General features: G+C 44.9%; 1 protein-coding gene across 3 annotated transcripts in view; it reads left to right on the top strand.

Annotated features, from left to right (window-relative positions):
- Positions 1–23,322, top strand: part of ZFYVE16 (zinc finger FYVE-type containing 16) — a 173,703-nt gene that overhangs the window by 32,795 nt on the left and 117,586 nt on the right. For 2 of the 3 annotated variants that reach the window (XM_033926351.1, XM_033926269.1), the window contains exons 4-5: positions 15,667–15,763; positions 20,663–20,839. In XM_033926351.1, the coding sequence (XP_033782242.1) occupies positions 15,667–15,763; positions 20,663–20,839 (274 nt within the window). The remainder of the gene's footprint in view (positions 1–15,666; positions 15,764–20,662; positions 20,840–23,322) is intronic. The other variant, XM_033926441.1, reaches the window with a different exon arrangement.

Raw genomic sequence — 23,322 nt, 5'->3', positions numbered from 1 at the left:
GATTTGGTCCGGTTCTGGTCCCAAAACCACCTTGCACACACTCTGTCACCTCTCAGATATCTGGAGACAGTCTCTTTAGGAAGAAAGGACGCTCATGCCAAGGCTTGTCCCAAAGAGATGTCCATTTAGTTTTTCATCCATTTTTATAGCATTATTTATCCCAGGACAAGCAGGCAGCATATTCTTAACACATGGGTGACGTCACCGACGGAGCCCTCGGTACGGACCTTTTTAACTAGAAGTTTCTAGTTGGCCGCACCGCGCGTGCGCGAGTGCCTTCCCGCCCGACGGAGGAGTGCGTGGTCCCCAGTTTCTTCGTTTCCGCGGAGCGAAGAAGACGCGTGTATTTTTTCAACGGCCGTTGAAATCACTTTTTCGCCTTCCCGCTCGCGTTTTTTTCCTAATTTTTTCTCTCTTTACCTTCGGGTTTATTTTTCTTTGATTTGCAAAAAAAAACTTTCATTTTTTCCTTTTCCTTTCGTTTTTGCCCCGGCGGGGCCTGTTGCCATTATACAGGCCTCGGACTTCGATTTTGCGGAGGCTATCTTCCCCTTCATGCCCCCGCAGGTCGGTTTTAAGAAGTGCCAGCGGTGTGCACGCCCGATCTCCGTATCTGACCCACACAATTGGTGTTTGCAGTGTCTGGGTCCGGAGCATCGGGCGGACTCCTGCACCCGCTGTGCCACTCTGCAAAAACGAACACTTAAAAACCGAAGAATCCAACAAACTCTTCTCTTCGGCACCGAGTCGGCGATGGACTCCTCACCTTCAACGGCAGTACCTCAAAAATCGGCACCGTCGACCTCGACACCGACCGACCCCGCATCGGCGCCGCTGGCGCCAGGTAAGCCGGCTAAGAAGCCTTCCTCTTCCCTCGAGCGCCCTCCAGCTACGGTGGCGACACCGTCCCTACCGGCATCGCACCGGTCCCGCAAACGCTCCGCCCCGATATCGGTGAGTGCCTCGTCATCGGCCTCCTCATCGCCGGGGCGTGGAGCGGCATCCAAGGAACCGAAGAAAAAGAAAGCGGTTCCGATGCCACCCCTAGATGACCGTATCTCGGTCATTCTACAAGCTCAGCTTCAGGAACAGTTGAAGAAACAACTTGAACAACTGTTACCCTCTATCCTGGCACCGCTCCTTCCGGTACCAGACCGGCCCGAGCCCCGCACCGAGCCCCCGGTGTCCACTCCTTCGGTACCGGCAAACACCTCTATGCCGATCCTTTCGGCTCAACAACTTCACGCCGATCCGGTGGTTCATTCTCAGACCACTGTGGATCCTCCTCGGCACCAGGCGGTACGGCACTCTTCTCGGGACCGAGAACGACGCCGATCGTCCTCCCCTGGTACCGTTTCAGTGCGCTCTGGTAAGTCTTTGTCCAAGACTCGCCACACCGCGCCCTCCACCCCGGTGTCTCGACATGCACCAGAGGTCAGAGACCCTGATTTGTGGGAGGAGACTCCCCTCGGTACCGAGGAGGATCCCTCCTCATCTGATGAGGAACCATCGGCACCCGATGCCACCTCTAAACCAGAGCAGTCCTCATTCACTAAATTTCTGAGAGAAATGTCTGCTGCCCTGTCCCTTCCACTAGAATCTGACTCGAAAAAGTCTCAAGCCTTTCTAGAGGCTTTAGACTTTGAGCAACCTCCTAAGGAGTTCCTCAAGCTTCCCGTACATGACATCCTACGGGAAACGTTCTACAAGAACTTGGAAACTCCCCTCACGGTACCGGGAGCCCCCCGTAAGCTGGACAACCTTTACCGGGTCATCCCTATACCTGGATTTGACAAATCTCAATTGCCCCATGAGTCCCTTTTAGTGGAATCCACTTTGAAAAAAACTCAGGGATCCAGTGTCTAAGACCATGGACAAATTTGGCAAGAGACTTTACCAAAATGCCATGCTGGCCAACAGGGCAAACAACTATTCCTTCCATTTTTCTTTCTACCTAAAACATTTGGTCCAACAACTGTCTACCCTTCAGAAGTACCTTCCTGAGCGCAAGGTCCCGCTCTTCCAACAACACATCTCTGGTCTTCTCCAGATGCGAAAATACATGGTCCACTCAATATACGACTCCTTCGAGCTCACCTCTCGGGCCTCTGCCATGGCCGTAGCCATGCGTCGACTAGCCTGGCTCAGAGTCTCCGACCTGGACATCAACCACCAGGATCGTTTGGCCAACGCCCCCTGTCTCGGGGATGAACTCTTTGGAGAGTCCCTGGATTCCACCACCCAGAAACTCTCGGCCCATGAGACCAGGTGGGACACCTTGATCAAGCCAAAAAAGAAGGCTCCGCCTGCTCGACCCTATCGGCCTCAATCATCTTACCAGCGGAGGTTCTCAGCCAGGCCACTCAATCCGCCCCCCCAACAATCTCGGCGACCTCGTCAACAGCAGCACCATGCCCAGGCTCGATCTCAGGCCACTCAACCCTCTAAGCCGCCTCAGCCTGCTAAACAGTCTCAGCCCTTTTGACTCTTCTCTCCAGGGCATAGCCAGTCATCCTCCCTCGCTGCCTCTTCCACAGCCTATCTGGGGTCGTCTCACCATTTTCTCCAGCCGTTGGGAAGTCATCACGTCGGACCAGTGGGTCCTCAACATCATCCGCCACGGCTACTCTCTCAACTTCCAGACTCTTCCACCAGACAACCTTCCCGTAGAGTCTGCTTCACACTCATCTCAAACCCCCCTCCTCCTGAGGGAGGTTCAATCCCTCCTCCTTCTCAATGCCATCGAAGAAGTACCTCCAGATCAAAGGGGTCAGGGATTCTACTCCCGCTACTTCCTGGTACCCAAGAAGACGGGAGACCTCCGTCCCATTCTCGATCTCAGGGACCTCAACAAGTGTCTGGTCAAGGAGAAGTTCAGAATGCTCTCCCTTGCCACGCTTTACCCTCTTCTCTCTCAACACGACTGGCTATGTTCCCTGGACCTCAAAGAGGCCTACACTCACATCTCCATCAATCAGAGTTCTCGCCGCTACCTGCGGTTCCAGGTACTGCACCACCACTATCAGTACAAGGTGCTACCGTTCGGCCTCGCCTCCTCACCCAGGGTCTTCACCAAGTGCCTTATAGTGGTAGCGGCCTTCCTCAGGTCTCACAACCTCCAGGTGTTCCCCTACTTGGACGATTGGTTGGTGAAAGCACCTTCTTCTCAACTCGCGCTACAAGCTACTCATCACACCATCTCTCTCCTCCACCTCCTGGGGTTCGAGATCAACTACCCCAAGTCGCATCTGCTTCCCACCCAGCGACTTCAATTCATTGGAGCAGTTCTGGACACCACGCTCATGAGGGCTTTTCTCCCCTCCGATCGCCAGCGGACCCTCCTCCATCTCTGCCGTCAGGTGCTCATGCATCCCTCCATTCCTGCCCGACAGATGATGGTCCTCCTGGGTCACATGGCCTCGACGGTGCATGTCCTTCCTCTGGCACGTCTCCACCTTCGTACGCCTCAGTGGACTCTTGCCAACCAATGGTCACAGACTACGGATCTTCTTTCTCATCCCATCTCTGTGACATCATCTCTTCAGCAATCTCTCCAATGGTGGTTGAACTCCTCAAATCTTTCCAGGGGTCTACTTTTTCATCTGCCCCCCCACTCTATGATCATCACCACAGATGCGTCCCCCTACGCGTGGGGAGCTCACCTGGGAGATCTACGCACCCAGGGACTTTGGACCCCACAGGAGCGTCGTCATCACATCAATTTCCTGGAACTCAGAGCCATGTTCTACGCCCTCAAGGCTTTCCAACATCTTCTCTGCCCTCAAGTCCTCCTCCTGTGCACAGACAATCAAGTCGCCATGTACTACATAAACAAGCAAGGCGGCACCGGATCTCGCCCCCTTTGTTTGGAGGCTCTGCGCATCTGGACCTGGGCCACGGACCGCAATCTCTTTCTCAGGGCGGTCTATATCCAGGGCGAACAGAACTCTCTGGCCGACAATCTCAGCCGCATCCTTCAACCTCACGAGTGGACGTTGGACCCTCCGACTCTGCTATCCATCTTTGCTCGATGGGGCACTCCGCAGGTGGACCTCTTTGCAGCACCTCACAATCATCAGCTGCCCCAATTCTGTTCCAGACTCTTCTCTCCTCACCGACTGGCTCCGGATGCATTCCTGCTCGATTGGAGGGATCGGTTCCTGTATGCCTTCCCTCCACTTCCTCTGATGTTGCGGACCTTGTCCAAACTCCGCAAGGATCACGCCACCATGATTCTTATCGCACCTCGGTGGCCTCGCCAACACTGGTTCTCACTCCTGCTCCAACTCAGCTCCAGGGAACCCATTCTACTTCCTGTGTTTCCTACTCTACTTACGCAGCAGCATCAGTCTCTACTGCATCCCAATCTGTCTTCGCTCCACCTGACAGCTTGGTTTCTCTCGGGCTGACCTCTCCGGAGAATCTATCTCAACCGGTCCGCCTCATTTTGGACGCCTCCAGGAAACCGGCCACTCTCCAATGTTACCATCAGAAGTGGACCAGATTCTCCTCGTGGTGTCTCCGGCATCATCAGGAACCCACCTCCTTAGCGGTGGAAACTGTCTTGGAATATTTGCTCTCACTGTCCAATGCTGGCCTCAAAACTACCTCCATCAGAGTCCACCTCAGTGCCATCACTGCGTTTCATGAGCCTATTCTCGGAAAACCCCTCACGGCTCATCCTCTGGTTTCCAGATTTATGAGAGGGCTCTTCAATATCAAACCGCCTCTCAAACCTCCTCCTGTCGTCTGGGACCTGAATGTGGTTCTCTCAGCCCTCATGAAACCTCCGTTTGAGCCTCTTGCCACAACTTCGCTCAGGCTTCTTACCTGGAAGGTGCTTTTCCTAATTGCCATCACCTCTGCCAGGAGGGTTAGCGAACTGCATGCACTGGTTGCCGACCCACCTTTCACTGTTTTTCACCATGACAAGGTTGTTCTGCGTACCCACCCTAAATTCCTTCCCAAGGTGGTCTCGGCTTTTCACCTTAACCAGTCCATTGTGCTGCCCGTCTTCTTCCCTAAGCCTCACTCGCATCCTGGGGAACAGGCGTTGCACACGCTGGATTGTAAGCGTGCCCTTGCTTACTATCTTGATCGTACCAGGGCTCACCGAACATCCCCTCAGCTATTTTTGTCTTTCGATCCCAACCGTTTGGGTCGTCCTGTCTCCAAACGGACACTTTCCAATTGGCTTGCTGCCTGTATCGCTTTCTGCTACGCTCGGGCCGGTCTCTCACTGGAAGGAACTGTCACGGCCCACAGGGTCCGAGCTATGGCTGCTTCTGTAGCTTTCCTCCGCTCCACGCCCATCGAGGAAATCTGCAAGGCGGCCACTTGGTCCTCAGTTCACACATTCACTACTCACTACTGTCTGGATGCATTCTCCAGACGGGATGGACACTTCGGCCAATCTGTGTTACAAAATTTATTTTCCTAATGGCCAACCATCCCACCTCCCTCTTTGTTAGCTTGGAGGTCACCCATGTGTTAAGAATATGCTGCCTGCTTGTCCTGGGATAAAGCACAGTTACTTACCGTAACAGGTGTTATCCAGGGACAGCAGGCAGATATTCTTACGTCCCACCCACCTCCCCGGGTTGGCTTCTTAGCTGGCTTATACTAACTGGGGACCACGCACTCCTCCGTCGGGCGGGAAGGCACTCGCGCACGCGCGGTGCGGCCAACTAGAAACTTCTAGTTAAAAAGGTCCGTACCGAGGGCTCCGTCGGTGACGTCACCCATGTGTTAAGAATATCTGCCTGCTGTCCCTGGATAACACCTGTTACGGTAAGTAACTGTGCTACATGGGTCAGTTTTTTCAGCATATGACTGTAGGAAAGATCATATTTGGTAACAGGATACATAAAAGCAACTAGAAAGAGGTAGCAAGCATAAGGGGGGGGGGGTTGGTGGGAAGTTTCATAACTATGGCATATAATACTGTCCTTTTGTCTAAGGTTTGAGCAAATGTTTCTTTTTTAGCAAAAGTTTCTTATCGAAATAAGAAGCAGAATCGCTCAGCCAGAACACGGGCTGTGGGGGGTTCAGTACATGACCTTAGCACAAGTAGCTAGCTTCAGAACAGGATGTAAAACACGGAGCTCAGAACACAAAGAGAAAATGACCTTGTGGTTCCTTAGCAAAGTGAAGTTTCTTAGCAAAGTGAAAACTGTTTCTATTTCAGCACAAGCATTCTGTTTCAGCACAAGCAGGAATAGAAAAACTTACTTACAAGGAATATATGTGCCCCTTCAAAGAATACATTATGTCTTTTCTTTCTATCCAATGAGTAAAATCTTAAATGAAGTGAAAAAAACTAAATGAAATCCAAATTAAGACGAACTCAATAGAAAGCTGCCCAGTCGATTCTGTCATTTAATCCTTACTGTCTGACTGATTCCGTGTCTGAGGCCCTTGGTCTCTCCAGAGCCCAGGAGACTGACCCATCCATGGTTGATGCCATTTTGGAGTCTGGCAGGCCCCTTGAAACATTTTCTGCATTATACTGGCATAATGGGAGTCCCCAAATTGTTCTGTACTAGTTGCATCCTTTCACCTCCGAGAAGGTGTGTTACCCAAAGTGAAGGCTTTGGTCATTAATATGATGAAAAAGACTACTGCTCAGGTGCAGTGGCTCATCTGTCAGGGAGCTATATAAAAGGAAGGTAAAAGCAATAGTTTAAGCTTGACTTTTCTATCGGCATCACTGGTGTGCAGACAATTTGAGGTGGTTACGTGGTGAGGGCTATGCTGCATTGGTTGCAGGAGCTGCCCAAATCCACTGAAGTCTCTCACTTGAAGTTGGGGCTACCTTCTTGGCTGATGTACTACTGCATGAACTGGTGATTCTCACTCTGTGGTGTGTCTGGAGTCACTACTGGGCAGCAGATATGGCCTCTAAGATGCCCCTCAGCCAGTTACCCTTTCAGGCATGGTTGCTTTTTGGTGGAGATTTGGACAAGTTTGCTCAAGGACATGGGAGAGGCACAGTCTCTCTGGCTGCCTGAATTATTCCAGAAGAGCTTCCAGAAGCCTATGGTGGCTAAGGATTATACAAAGGGTGGAGGTCATTTCTGGTTTAACAGGTGTCTGGCAGCTTTGGCTTTGAGCCCAAGAAGGGCCTTCAAGCTGGATTCCTTTAGAAGCCCTTAAAGGACAGGGGACTTGGGGCCTTGGTGCAGCTGAGGAGCCCAAATCTGCCCAGTGAGTGTGTGCTGGGTCCCTCCAGTGGTTCATGAAAGGATAGATATTCTTCCACCATAAGTAGACCTGCCTCACTTCAGATCAGTGGGTCTTGGACATGGTTGAGAGCAACTATGCCCTAAAAGTGGCCTGTCCAGTGCCTGATACCTTCATAGTATCTCTCTGTGGCTCAGAGGTGAAGTGACAGCACAGGAGCCTGTTTACCCATGGAGCAAAGGCTGGGATGGTATTCCACATGTCATGATCCCAAAGAAAGTCAATTCCTTTTGGCTTATTCTGGACCTCAAATGAGTAAACCCCTGCCTCAAGTTGCAGCACTTTTGGATGGAGGCACTCCACTTGATTAAGGACGTTACTCTAAAAACAGTTTTCCTGGTAGTGATTTTGTCAACCAGGAGGCTGTCGGAGCTTCATGTCATGTTGGGACCTCTTTCTTTCTTGGAGAACTCGGTGTCCATCTGCACTGTTCCTTCCTTTTCTTCCTCAGGTGATCTTCCCCTCCCATGTGAACCAAGAGGTCTGTCTGTTTTGCTTTGTGTTCGTACTCTGCTTCCAGGAAGCTTCATAAGCTGAATGTTCACAGGTTTCTGCAAAGGTACTTTCAAAAAGCAAACAAGTTTTGTCTCTGATCATCTTTTTGTCTTCTTCCATGGCCCCAGGAAAAATCAGATAGTGTCCAAAACATATTGGATCAAGGTGGCCACTTGTATTTGCAGGTACAAGAGGGTGCCTACCAGGCTGATGGCTCACTTGACTCGAGGTGAAGATGACCTACTAGGCAAAAACCTGGGTGGTCTCCCCAGAAGACATAGTTATCGCTTCATTCCTTTTGAGAAGCATTACAGAATGGACGTGCTAACCAGAGCCTGTTTGGATTGTGGCAGAGCCGTCATTCAGGAGACCGTGTCTTCTCCCACCCAGGAAATCTGCTTGAATACATCTCATTTGTCTAGGATGGTACAGCCCAGACTCTTAAGGAAAGAAGGTGAAATTAGTCATACCTATTAAATTTCCTTTCCTTTAGACCATGCTATCCTGAGGTCCTCCTTCAGAAGACTACTGCTCCCCAATATTCTTAGGGTTTTCTGTCTTTCTCTCTAGTGATTTTCCAATCAAATAAATAGGTAAATTAAGTACAAATGTGATTCCTTTGATGGGGCATGGGTGCGTTTTCTGGGACCTTCCACTGGCACCAGCAGGTTATTCCAGTGATGTTGCCGGGAAGTATTAATTTCTTTATCTTCTTATGTGCTTGTAGGAAAGGGTAATGCCCACTTGTTTAGGATGGTACAGCCCAACTAAAGGAAAGAAGGTTAACAGCTAAATTTAATCTTACTGTGTGTAAAATAAAAAAAAACCAAAAAACAACCCAGGCCTCACACATAAAATCATTTATAAAATAATCCCCCAGAATATGTAGGCTTGTAAGTATGCAGTAGTTACTTCAGCACTGAATGTGATGTAAGGCAGAATGCTTCAAAGGCGTGTAACAATTCATTGGGTACATCACAAAGATGGAATTCTGTCACGTCTGCAATTCAAATGAATTTATTATACTCTACGTTATGAAGTTAATTGCTATAGAGACTTCTGTGAAGACAATGAGAGAACTGAAAGAGGAGGACTGTCCTGCCAGCGGAACAAGGGCAACCGAAGACAGAGCAGCAAAGGTCAGAGGGTTGAAAGGAACATGTGCTGGTCTCTAATGACCAGCAATTCCAGTGAACTACACAGATGGGTCATGTGACTCAGTCTTATGTTGGCTTCAGAGAATTCTTCCGGAGCTAACTAGGAAAGCTTCTGAGTATGTGTGTGTGTGTGTTTATGTGGGGGGGGGAGCTTGTGCCCCTGGAACATATTCCTCAGTTCACTTTTCTGTCATCAAACGAGATTATTTATATTCAGTTTTCCATACCGTTCTCCCAGGGGCGCTCAGAACAGTTTACATGAATTTATTCAGGTACTCAAGTGTTTTCCCCTGTCTGTCCCGGTGGGCTCACAATCTATCTAATGTACCTGGGGCAATGGGGGGATTAGGTGACTTGCCCAGGGTTGTCACAAGGAGCAGTGTGGGTTTGAACCCCCAACCTCAGGGTGTTGAGGCTGTAGCTTTAACCTCTGTGCCATACTCTCCCCTACTACAATTCTGAAGGACTGCTCTACAAATTAGTTTGCTATACACTAGTGGCCAAAATTGTGGAAACACCTAGCATTTTAGGCATTACGCTTTAAAAAAACAAAACACAAGGCTATATATAGCATCATCATTGTATTTAATGCATACATTTTTGACTAATAACAGAAACTGTAATCACTTAACAAGACCAGCATAATATTTGGCACCTTTCACAAAAATAATGCTGTTCATAAGCTACCCAACCTAATAATGATAATTTGTCCCAATATCCGATGATTTCATCAGTCTCACTAGTAGCACGTTTGAAATCCCTTAGTCTTGATTATGCCTCCCATCATCTTGGCATGCTGTCCACAAGTCTTTGGAAATCAATAGGTGTTAAGTGGAACCAGGAATTGATTATTGCTTCTATCAGCGCATGTTTGTTAGACGGGTCACTTTGCTGCTGCTGCTGTCTTTAATCTGGCCCAGAGGTTCTCAATGGGTTTGAGATCTGGGTTTTTTCCTCAATTCAACTTGTTCTATTTGAACCAGGTGAGGCATTTCTTGGCTGTATGACATGGGGCGCCAACCTGTTGGAAAATGAATGGTTGAATGACACCAAAGATGTCTCTGGCTGAGGGCAGGACCTTGGGCTGAAGGGCCTCCTTTATGTATTTGTCAACATTTATTACTCCCTCAAGCAACTGCAATTGACCCACAACATAGAAACATAGAGTATGATGGCAGAAAAGGGCCATCGGCCCAACACGACTGCCCACTCAAAAGAACCCTCCTCTTAAAAGAACACTCCCTCTAAGCAATTCCCTGAAGTGAACCCACATGTTTATCCCATCGTTTCTTGAAGTTGAGCACGTTGCTGGCCTCAACTACCTGACGTGGAAGGCCATTCCAATGGTCAACCACCCTTTCGGTGAAGAAGTACTTCCTGATGTCACCATGAAATCTCCCACCCTTGAGTTTGAGCGGATGCCCTCTTGTTGCCGTAGGACCTGTAAGAAAAAGGATATCTTTCTCCACCTCGGTACGGCCTGTAAGATATTTGAACGTCTCTATCACTTTTTAACGCAGGTTTTTTGAGAATCCTGGCCTTGGTGAGGAGTGGCATAGTAGTAGAGCTGCTGCCTCTGCATGCTGAGGTCACAGATTCAAATCCCAGCACTGCTCCACATGACCTTGGTCACATCACTAACATCCTCGTCTGGGCATGCAAAAAAATAGGTAGCTGCCTTATATGAAACCACTTTGACCGAATCACAATCCAAGTACTGTATACAGCTCCTATTCTCTTGGGGGAGAGTGAAATGCAGTGATTAAAGCAATGTATCGCAAACTGTGTGCCGCAGCACACCAATGTGCCTCCTGAGATTTCTGGTGTACCGCGGTACCCTGGGGAAGAGGAGAGGTGCCGGCGCCAGATGACTGTCTACAGGATGTACCTCTCACAAAGAGAGGCACGTCCTGTAAGCAATCTCCCAATGACAGCCCCTCTTCTCTCTGCCGACCCTTCTCTCCAGCATGGGTCTTTCTCTCGGCGCAAGGCCTTTGTGCATGCTCTGACAGCGGTGCACTGACATCATGCATGCCGACGCCAACGCACTACCAGATGTTTCAAGCTGGGGACACTAGATTTAGTGTGCCCCGGCTCGCAAAAGTTTATGGGACACTAGGTTAAAGCCTCAGCACCCACCAGGACAGACAGGGAAAAATGCTTGAATACCTAAATAAATTAATGTAAATCATTCTGAGCTCCCCTGGGTGAACAGTAAAGTAGACCCCCACAAATTAATGGTTCGTGAATCGCAGACTCAGTCATTCGCGGTATTTTCTGACTACCTCTTCCGGTCAGAAAATACAGGGAATGACAGTCCACGAATCAGCCTTCTGCACAGGCCTCGATTCCAATCGGCCTTCTCCACAGCTGATTCCTCCTCCTCTCCCCCCTTCCACGTCAGCCTTCTGCACAGCCAAACCACCTGCCAGCCTAAATATTGTTTTTTTAAGCATCCACCGCCACTCCTGCAGCCCTCTCCCACCTCCAGTTCACTCCTAAACTGCATTTACAGTTTTTCACAATTCACTGGTGCTCCTGGAATAGAACCCCCATGAGTTTCGGGGGAGTACTGTATAGAAAACTGAATAAATTTAAAAAAATATATATATATATATATTCAATCTCTCTAGATAGCCCTTTGGCTCCTCTGACTCATATAGGCCTCTAGTGGCTCAGTTATATTTTTTTCTCTCTGAACAAGCCTTTTTTGGAAAATCTTTTTCCACCTTTAGATTTCACATTATCTATTTTTATGCTGTGGGTTAAGAAAGACACCAGCTTCAAGAAGGGCCCAGAGTAAATTAGAAAATGTCTTAACAGATCACCCTGAGAGCTAGATTTGCTAAAGTGTACTCCTGCATAAGCATGTGCTAACTCTGTTAATGCACATTATTATTAATTATGTCTAATTGCATAGATAGGACCTGATAATATATAATGCACATTAATATAGTGTGTAACTTTTGCATCAAGATATTGCTGAGAGCACTCGACCTCTCACAAGATGCTCCATTCCTGTGTTGGTAACATAAGTTCCATTCCCAACTAGCTTTTGAAGCCAGAGGAAAAAGGAGCTGATGAATTTGTTGAAGTACAGGCCTTAGAGTCAAGTTTCATTTGTACCACTCAAGTCACCAGTATGATTTGGAAGACTCAACTGGTGAACATTGAGCTTCTAGTAGAAGCTCCAGTACTCATATTTGGTACAAAGATGTGATGGCTCAGAATTGGTGAAGATACCACAAATTCTGAATTGACTGTGCCTAGAGAACTCTAATGTCCCAACATTGGCCATGCCAGCTTCCCAATGGCTACTCGCTGGGCTTAAAGCAATACTTCTAATCAACTTGTGTGTGTGTTTCAGTTTTCTGTGAGGCCTTTCCTAACCTCATGTCTCAAGATGATTAAGTTGGAGCTAGACAAGATAAGCCTAAAGGTTTGTGATTAGTTTGGAGCTACTGCATTGCATACATTGGGCACTTTTGATACAAAAGAGTGGAAAACTTGGAAACCAGAAAAAAATGTATGATGTTATCTTCTCCCTTTACTTGGTTTGGTTTATTTTTTATTTATTTATTTATTTTTTGTTCTTCCCCTTTCAACATTTCTCCTTGTTATCTTCCTTCAGTCTAATCTTTTGGCCACAGAGGTGGTAATTTCTGTCTCACCTGGGCTCAGTGCCCTTCAAGCCTGTCCATTGAGAACAAGCTGCTCTACTAGCCAGACTCATCCCCCCAGCCTCCCAGCCTCTCAAAAAGTTACCAATACAAGCTTTCTGTGGGCTTGGATGCAGGTACCAAATTTTAAAATACCTGGGTGACCTGGCACATGGATTCTTCCAGCTCTGTTTATGCTCATATAGGCATCCAGCTAACCAATAATGACACTGTTTTGGGTATCTCTGCAATAAGCAGAATCATATTGAGGTTCAAATCTACTTCTTGGTACAGGCAGTAATTTGAAGAATATCTTTGCCTCTTGGTAGGATTACTGTTAAACAGAAAACATAGTGTTGATATAGAAATGGTACATCATGGTGAGATTTTTAATTTAAGGGAAGAAAAGACCTCAGAAAAGAAGGAAATTCCCCAATCCCTTAATTACCCCTCTTAACAATGATCAGTCTAAAATATCTCCTAGATTTAATACCCTAGGCTCAAAAATGCTGAAAAAAAATAAACTACCTACTTCCAAGAAGTCTCAAAATCGAGAGTCTTAAAGATTACCAGTAGCAGTAAATTGCAATGTAGTGGTCTGACATGGCCATCTTTTCTGGTTGAACAGGTGTTTGGCAGCTTTGGCTTTGGGCCCAGGAAGGACCTTCGAGCTGGATTCCTTTACAGGCCCCAAAAGGACAGGAGACTTGGCTGTATCAGGGATGGGAGCTCATAAATCCTGAAGATTATAGAAAGCACAAAACCTAATCTGTAGTAAATTTGAGCTGAACATAAACACAACAGTGTTCACAAATTTCTGAAAACCAAATTTCTGAGGATTTATAATGTGCTAGCCAATCTAAAAGTAATTTATAGAAAGCTGTAACCAATCCATAAGTTAAAACAATAACAAAGGAGCTCCGTTTTCAGGTGTAGCAAAAACCACTTATCAACTCAAGATAATCCAATTTCAGCTTGCTAGTTAAGATAATATATAGAAATAAAACAAAAGGAATAAAGGTAATACCTTTTTTATTGGGCTAACTTAGAGAATCAGAGCTTTTACTGCTGTGGCTGGCAATAAAAAAGCCTAATGCGACTTTATAACGGGGGTGGGGGTTAATGCATTGTTTGATTCGCTTTCAGAGGTAACCCTTTTTGATTAACTGAACAGGTCAATATCAGAAAAATAGTTTTAGTCTTGAAAAAATCAAAATTAAGCTCCATGGTGGGAAAATTAACTATCAAAAACTTGAAATTTTAATTCTCATCTGCTAAAAACAGCTAAGACAACCATAAATCTAACTCAGCTTTTGCAGAAAAGTTCTATGTCTGTCATTCTGTTCAAATCCTGAAATTCTAAAGATTAGAAATGGAAAATACATTTTTTTTCCAAATGATTATAAGCAATCAGAATGTTTCAAAAGAATGCCCTTAAGTTTCGAGCAGCTATGATGCTCAAATATGTCTGGAGGGTTTTTTTCTACATGACAGAGACAAATAATTATATAGACCACAAACATATTAATGCAAGTAGTGATGCAAAGCAGTACACAATTGTTTCTTAGATTAAGAGATTCATTTATAAGGGAGCATAACCTTCAAGGGAAGCTATGTCCATTTAGCTCACCAAACTGGGAGCTCGTTTTGTGGATATTAGAAACGTGGACTGTGTTCTATTTGTCCTGTATTGTGCAAATCAAAGGATTCATTAACTAATTTACATCTAACATAGTAAATGACGGCAGATAAAGACCTAAACAGTCCATCCAGTCTGCCCATAAGTTATGGATGATGGATATCTAAGAAATAAACAATAATATAAATAGCAAAATGATGTAAATGTTAGTAAACTTTTCTCCATATATTGACTTATGGACCTTGCATGCAATTTACGGAGTGGTAGATATACGAGGTCTGACAATTAAGTTGCAGTAATCTAGGTAGGGCAGAAGGACAGCTTGTGCCACCTTTCTAAAGCGGCTTTGGACCAGAGCCAATCTGATTATCCTCAATTGTCTTATTCTGAAAAAGAACTGTTTTTACCAAGGATGTGATCTGGTCTGTGAAAGACAGTAAGGAGTCTAAGGTAACTCCCTGCAACTTCGAGGAATCCTTTATTGTGAGCATCTTGCTTGTAGATAGCACCAGTTCCTTGCAAGGTAGTAAAGTTGTAGTCCCCAAACCAGAGCACCTACTACTACTACCACCGATCCCCTTAGTCCTCTAAAAATAGCCCTCCCCCCCCCCCCACACACACACAAATCACTGGTGGTGTAGTGGCCTGGCATAGCCCCTCCTCTCCAGCTCAAGGACCTGATTCTCCATCCCACCCTCCCTCCTATCTAGCTGTATGGGCCGGGACTCCTCCAAACCTACTCCCTACCCTTCCACCCCCATACCTTATTTTGAAGTCTGACAGGAGGGATTCACATTCCCTCCTGCCAAAAGGGGAAAGGGACTTACAGTATATACGGTACCACCTTTTTGTAGTTAAACAACCACACTCAAATCAGTTTACATATAGGAACTTCAAGCATTGTCCTGTGGGGCTCACAGTCTATCTAATATATCTGGGGCAGTGGAGGATTAAGTGACTTGCCCTGGGTAACAGGGAGCAGCAAAGGATTTGAGCCCACAACCTCAGGGTGCTGAGGTTTTAGCTCTAACCACTATGCCACACTCTCCTCTGTGGCGTAGTGGTTAGAACTACAACCTCAGCATCCTGAAATTGTGGGTTCAAAATGGCCCGCCTCTTCAAAATGGTTGCACCAGGCAGATTCGAGGCAGGCCTTTTCAGCAGAGGGGGAGTAGGAAATCCTCTTGCAGGTCTTCAAAATAAGGTATGGCAGAGGGATAGGAGGTATGTCTAGGGTTCCCAGCCCATATGGCCAGGTGGGAAGGAGGGTCGGGTCCTTGAACTGGGGCCCTGCCCAACCCTTGAAACCACCAACAATTTTCATTGGGAAGTTTCTGCTTTATAGCTTGATGGTATTCTTAATGTGTTATTGCTTAAGGAAATCAGGCCTAGTAGCTCTACATATGTTTTTTAGGACATTGGTCAAATGCTTTTAAAAGGAACAAACTCTGACTTAGTTTTTCTCTTTATATAGGTATTCTGTACTGCCTGTTGCAATCGAAAGTGCAAGCTACAATACATGGAAAAGGAGGCAAGAGTTTGCATTGTATGCTATGACTCCATTAATAAAGGTATATAAACATGCAAATTATTTTTCCTAATATTCTGTTTTTAGAACAGTATTTGCTGTGCTTGAATCCAAAATGCAGCATGTAGTAGTAGCTCAAAAAGCTTCTTCAGGGACACAGTGTAACAAGGAGAGGATACTAGGTGAATATCTAATAGAGCCCTATTAGAGGGGTAAACTTCAAGAATGCTATTTGACTGTGAGAGAGACTTTGGGGAGGGAAGCTACAGTACATTGGTATTGGCAAAGAAAATCTGTATTTATCAAACAGCAGCAAATTGTAGATCCTATACAGACTTCAAAGTTTGTGATCTGCAGAGACAGAAAAACAAAGTGGTTCATTTTGCACTTCCAAGAGTATATAATACTTACTTAAGGCTTTAGATTTATTTTAATTTGCTATAACAGCTCCAAAACCTTCAACTGATGGATGCTGAGACTCCTTGATCATGAAGTTACTACTACTATGTATCATTTCTATAGTGCTACTAGACATATGCAGCGTTGTACATCAAAACATAAAAGAGACAGTCTCTGCCCGAAAGAGCTTACAATCTAGTTTAGACAGACAAACTGAGCAAGAAGGTGCATCTATACACAGTGCTTGGATGAGAGAATTACAGAGGGAACAATAAGACAGATACTGGTGCTAAGCAGGTGGGTTGGTGCTTGGAATTGAAAATATCTTCAAAGAAGTGAGCTTTGAGTCTGGATTTGAATACTGCCAGAGACGGAGCTTGAAGTATCGAGTCAGGCAGTTTGTTCCAGGCATACAGTGCGGCAAGGTAGAAAGGCCGGAGTTTGGAGTTGGCCGTAGAGGAGAATGGTACAGATAAGAGGGACTTACCTGATGAGCGTAGTTCCTGTGGAGGAGTATAGGGAGAGAGGAGAGATACCGAGGAGCTGCGAAGCAAATACACTTGTATGTCAGTAAGAGGAATTTGAACTATGTGTAAACAGATAGGGAGCCATTGAAGTGACTTGAGGAGAGGGGTAATGTGGGTATAGCAACAATGGCGGAATAAGAGGCTTGCAGTAGAGTTCTGAACAGATTGAATGGGAGAGAAATGGTTTAGCTGAAGGCCAATGAGAAGCAGGTTGCAGTAGTCTAGGCAAGAGGTGATGAGGTATAGATGAGGGTCTTAGCAGTGTTCTCAGAAAGGAAGGGTCTGATTTTAGCAATGTTGTAGAAAAAGAAACAACAAGTTTTGGCAGTCTGTTGGATATGTGAAGAGGAGGAGAGAGATGAATCGGATTACCCTTAGACTGTGAGCCGACGAGCCAGGGTGAGGGCGTTGTTCACAGAAATACAGAATGAGGAAAGAGGAGAGATGGGTTTAGGTGGAAAGAAAAGGAGCTCATTCTTGGCTATGTTTAATTTTAGAGGGCGACAAGAAATCCAGGTAGCAATGTCAGACAAGCAGGTTGAAACCTGGGATTGAATGTCTGTCAAGATTTCAGGTAGAGAGTCGTCGGCATAGAGGTGATACTGAAAATCAAGGGGAGGAGGTTAGGGCATCAAGGGAAAAAGTGTAGATGGAAAAAAAGAAGTGTTCCCAGGACAGAGCCCTGAGGTATACTGAGCGACAGCGGGATGATGGTGCAGGAGGATCTACCACAGTATATGCTAAAGGTACGATGGGAAAGATAGGAAGAAAACCATGAGATAACAGAACTCTGAAATTCAGGCAGCGTATCGATGAGTAGGTGGTGATTTACCATGTCAAAAGCTGCGGATAGATCAAGAAAGATGAGGATGGAGTAGAGGCCTTTGGATTTGGCCAGGAGCAGGTCATTGGAGACTTTTGTAAGGACAGTTTCTGTAGAATGTAATTTCAGGAAAGGAAGATAAGGTGGTAAGGGCTAGAGGTTGGGGAGGGGGAGCATGTTGATAGAGCAGGCTTGGGGAAGGTGGCTCAGTTGAGAACTCAAGGTTAATTTTGTGAACCTTGTCATAGAAATATTCAGCCATAGACTGGGGGAAGAGGGATTGGAGGTGGAGGACCTTGAGTAAGGAATTTATTGTGGCAAAAAGGCAGCGAGGATTGGAGCTCAGAGAGTCAGTCAGGTGGGTGTAGTAATCTTGTTTGGCAAATGAGGTCAGAAGGAATTTGAAATGAATGAAGTCAGCATGAGTACGGGATCTGAGCCAGAGCTGTTCAGCAGACTTGGCACAAGATCATAAGTAGCAGATTTTAGAGTTTAGCCAGAGTTAAAAACAGAATATAGTGTTCACTGCCCAGGAGAAGGATGAGCCAAGCACCTTTTTTTCATGGTGAAACATGATCAGCCAAAATGCTATAAAAGTAGTGTTAAAAGGGATGGGAGTAAACAATGAAAATATCCAGAGCCAGCGTGTACCATGAAAGATTCTGTCTCACATATCTACACCTGTATACTGTCTGTACACCAATCAAACAACCTAACAGGGGTCAAAAGAATTGCATTTTAAAAACAGAAGGAACCTTTTGAAGCCCCCTATCCCCACCTGAGTGTTTGGGGGGGTATTGGTGGCTATGAAAATAGGAATCTAGTGTCTGGATCATGCTAAAATCCAAAATATTTCCTGATAGGAAGCGATTGATAAGTACAGTTTAATGGTGAATGCTGGAATGCAACCTTGCTTTGAAAGGAGTCTTGCCTGGATTTATAGTGAAAGGGGATGGGGATGTAAGATGGGCACTAAGCATAAGGGAAGGAGCATATTTGTTAGGATGGCATGAAAGTTCCTGACTTGATACTACTCATAAAACCAAATGTATGCTCATTTATTGTGTTTGCAAGGGCAATCTTTAGCAATAATCCAAAACCATTTTCAAAATTGCTTTCTCTTCCATCAGACATATCAAATTTAAAGCTACCCTTCTACTAAGGATTTTAGTTGAGGAAGGAAAAGTTTGTTAGTGAATTTATTCCCAACTTTCAAAAGCAAGTTTTTGGCCATGCTCTCTGCTCAGTGCTGATAGCTTTTCCTGATCTTAGGAAGCAAGAGCCCTTTGAAAAAGATTGTACTGGGTGATATTAGTTGCTTTTCTATAATCCACATATAAATATTTGCCATACCTTACTCCTTTGAGAACATGCAGCTAGTATTCCAAAGCATCAATCTATGCTATAAAGAAAGGTAATATTGTTGCATGGTTGTTTCTTAGGTTTATGTAAAAACAGCAAGCCATGTACTTTTTAAAAATCATCCTAATTTTGTTAAAAATAATTCAGAGTTCAACACATCAAAAATAACAATACATGACCTTACTTAACACATACCCAACTTACATGAAAAGTAAATAATCAAAAACCTTCTTTTACCCAAAGTCACATGTATCGGAAACATGTATGTTGAAAAAAAAATACGAGCAGTACAGGCAGTGACCAAATCCAGTGGTTTAGCTGTAGAATAGTGCAGCACCTTCACAAAGTACATTACAGATTAATCCAGTCACTTGTTGATGGACGTTAGCTCTTACTGCACATTCCGGTGTACAAGGATGCACTTTGCTACCAGTAAGGCAATATTCAAATTTTGTAATGTACTTATTTTTAACAGTGCCTTAAAACTGAAGTAAAAGGCACAAATCCTACCTTGTAATGTTTCAAATTTCAGCACACTCACAATGCTCTCGCTCCAAATATCCTTTAGCTGTACAATCCCAGAATGTCAGCAGTTTTGTCACCTCAGCTCAATTGACAGATGTCAGAGACATGAGAAACCCCGTTTTTATTTTAATTTCCCCCCCCCCCTCAATATACTCGGATCAACTCTAGTCTCATTCTGTTTATTTTAACTTGATGCTGTCCAAGTGTCCTTTTTACTTTCTCATTCTGAAAGAGCCCAATTGTGATTTTATATTGGTCTTTTATGTACGGTAATTCCCTACCAGCTAGTAAGTTTCAGTAGGCAGTTCCTGTTGTATGTTTCACATATGAGCCAATTACATACCACGCTTAGTCATACGAGAACAAAGGAAGGTGTTGTATGATCTGTCCAAATTATCAGCTGGATAAACTGTTCACAATTGCTTAGAAACAGGTGGAAAGACAAAATGTCTGAACTTGTCCTGTTCAGCATAGGACAAATGTTAAGACAAGAGTTTCCAGCCTGCCTTAAGGAATAAACTAAATGAGGCATGCTAACTTTATTTTATTTATTCAATTTCTATACCGTTCTCCCAGGGGAGCTCAGAATGGTTTACATCAATTTATTCAGGTACTTGAGCATTTTTCCCTGTCTGTCCCGGCGGGCTCATAATCTATCTAATGTACCTGGGGCAATGGGGGGATTAAGTGACTTGCCCAGGGTCACAAGGAGCAGCGTGGGTTTGAACCCACAACCTCAGGGTGCTGAGGCTGTAGCTTTAACCACTGCGCCACATGCTCCCCCACTGTGATGGTGGCTTTTGCTCTTGAGGTAAGGGCCACCATTAAGCTAAATTCTCACAGGGCCATGATCCCTTAGAATGAAATGCCAATGTACCAAGTTCCAACTTTCTTACATCATTAAACAAAAACTCAAGACTGCGTGAATAGCTCCATGAGGGCTGCAGTGGGAGTTCTGATTGTGCAACAGGTACAGAAGAGTAAATCGTGCAGTTTCTTAGTTTACAATAAAAGAAATCAGCACAGTAGATAAATTGCATAACTGTGCAGAAACCCATATGATATACAACTGTAAATTTTGGAGCTGTTCCTTTTTTAACAAGAAGTACATTGGCTAATACAAATACCATTAAAATATGTCCACTGTTTATAGAGCCTAAGTTTTTGAGTGATGATATATGTAGTCAAATTTCCCTTTCTTGAGCCTGCTTGTATAAAGTGAGTTTTAGTTTGAGACAGCTATAGAGCATCTGTAAAGCACATGGGAGATGAAGACCTATGATTTTTTTTCTTTTCCTTCCTTTAGCACAGGCATTTGAAAGGATGATGAGCCCAACTGCTCCTTGCCCAAACCCCAATACCCCCTCTGAATATTGTTCTTCTATTCCACCTTTGCATCAGGCCCAGGCGGCAGGCACACTTAACTCTCCTCTGCCTACTGTTATGGTGCCTGTCTCAATACTTAAACCACCAGGAATTGAAGGTAATTCATGCAAATTTGTTAGTTATAGTCTATGATTTGGATTTAGAAAGGCTAATTTACATTTAGAAGTTTTTGAGAATAGTTTTATTTGAAGACCTTTTTTTGTATATAATCTTTGGTAGTAAAGAAGCACACAGTGCCTCTCACCACAATTTTTTTTTTTTTTTTTTTTTTGCTAAACTGGTAGGCGGGATTCCTGGACACCTAGCATTCCCTTTTCAAATCATGCCAGGTGGCCATTTGGATTTGGGTTTTAGATTTAATGACCTGCCTTTCCAAATCCAAGCTCAAAATGAGTTATCAGATACAGAGGATTTGCACTTAGAGTTTATACCTGCAGCATTAGAGGGTAAAGTGAGTTGCCCAAGGTCACAAGGAGTGTTGGTGGGAGAAGTAGAATTTGAACCCTGGTTTCCTTGTTTCTCAGCCTCCTCCTCTCATCCTCAGGCATTCCCAAGATGGTGACTGACAAAATCAGCACAGAGGAATGTTATCTTCAGTAGCAACAAATCTAAGCTATGGAAACATGGGCTTTGTATTTTTATTTTTGGGGTTGGAGGTTTCTATTGCAAAGAAGTTACTTTACACAGTCCCATCAAGAAACTGCGGAATAGAGGCCATTTTGAATGTAAATTTTATAGGTTTTCTGTTTAAAAACAAAGGTGGGATTTAAATCCTAAGAGTAGCTGTTTTATTTTTTGCACAGTTTTATACTCTGAATACAGATAAGTAGATCAATATGGATTTTTTTTTTTTTTTTTTTGTAGGCGGGAATGGGGGCAATACTAAGATGCTTTAGTTGAAGGGTTGCTGAATTGGGAAACAAATGTTGCATTAGGGCAGGAGACTGAGTCACTGCAGTTTTATAGGGTTACATTTTGATCGATGGTACCTAATTCAGCCATTGTGTGACTCAGTAGTGACTGAATAAATTTAAACCAGCAGGGCTTGTGATAAGGGGGGGTTTAAAAGGAGAGGGAAGGGCAATATAAGAGTGAAAGGAAGAAAACATGATTTTCATGTGCACTATGTTTCTGTAATAGAAAACATAAAAGTAACTTGTTTTTTTTAATAAAAACTACTAAAAGCTGAGAAAAATGAATGCTTACACATTGCACATACAAGTATGTTTTTTTTAAAGAAAATTCTGTTACATAAACATAGGAGTCTGTACTCTTGGTCAGTGTTTCTCAACTCACTTCTGGAGTAACCCTTTGCTACTTAGGTTTTCAGGATATCCACAATGAATATGCATAAACTTGATTTGCATTCACTGCCTCCATTATATGCAGATTTCTGTTATTCATATTCATTGTGGATATCCTGAAAACCTGACTGACAAGAGAGGTATTCCAGGACCGAGTTGAGAAACATTACTCTAGGTCAGTGTCTCTCAAACTTTCTCGAGCCGGGACACACTAAAGGTAGTGGCCAAGGCTTGAGGCACCCAGAAGTGCACGGACATCGCCGTGATGCCATCACATCAACATCCGTGAATGTGCAGAGGCCCTTCAGATTAGCCCTGAGATACCAGGTGCCAGCAGGAAAGAGGACCGGAGAGAAGGAGAAGCACTGGCGCCAGCTGATTGCCTACAGCAGTGTTTCTCAACTACTTCAGCTAAGTACCCCTAAGTCTAACAAATATCAACTGAGTACCCCAACCATAAACCTCCCTAGGCCCACCCAATTTCCGCCTTTATTAATTGTAATGCAATTTTTTCATTTTCATATACACACGATATACACAGCAGATATAAATTCTCAAAACTGACACATTTCAATCACTATGTTGAAAATAAAATCATTTTACCTACTGGCGATCCTCTGCAGGCTGCTGTAATTAGCTTTAAAGGTGAGACTGGGAGGCTAGGGGGGAAGCTGGAAGATGCTAGAGAGAAGGGGGAAACATGCAAGCCTTCGGCAAATTGGGCAGCGCTGGCACTGTTCCACATAGGGAAGTCAGGTGGCAGGTGCCTCTCTTCCTCCTCAGTGTGCTACGGCACACTTGGAATCTCAGGAGGCACACTAGTGTGCCTTGGCACACAGTTTGAGATACCCTTCTCTAGGTGAACATCCTCTGGTTGCAAATTGTTGCAGAAGGATGTCCATCATATCTTTCAGTTCCTCCTCCTTCATCAGTGGAGTATATTGCACTCTCTAGTTTTTCCTTGTGCAAGTGAACTGAGAAGGTGTGTTCTAATCTGCTCTGTTCAGTTTTATTATTTTTGGTTATTTTTTATCCATTTTATGAGGCTTAAGTGCCTAGAAGTTCCCGATTCTGAGCTACTCTGCCTGGGAGAGGATGCAGATTCTGCAGGGCAACCCCAGGTATTCCTGCTGAACCAGCCTGCTCTAAGTCCATCCCCCTGGGAGCTAGCTCATCTTCTGGTTTATCAGAAACTTGATGCAGGCTGTGGGGCCCCTGTGTGAGACCTTTTGGGTTTCAGGGAGCCATCTTCTTTTTCCACTCCCCCCACCGCAGC

Source organism: Geotrypetes seraphini, chromosome 1, assembly GCF_902459505.1.
Source record: "Geotrypetes seraphini chromosome 1, aGeoSer1.1, whole genome shotgun sequence".
In the NCBI taxonomy this organism is placed as follows: domain Eukaryota; kingdom Metazoa; phylum Chordata; class Amphibia; order Gymnophiona; family Dermophiidae; genus Geotrypetes; species Geotrypetes seraphini.
Note: the sequence above shows the minus strand (reverse complement) of the source record. Positions and strands in the feature narration are given on the sequence as shown.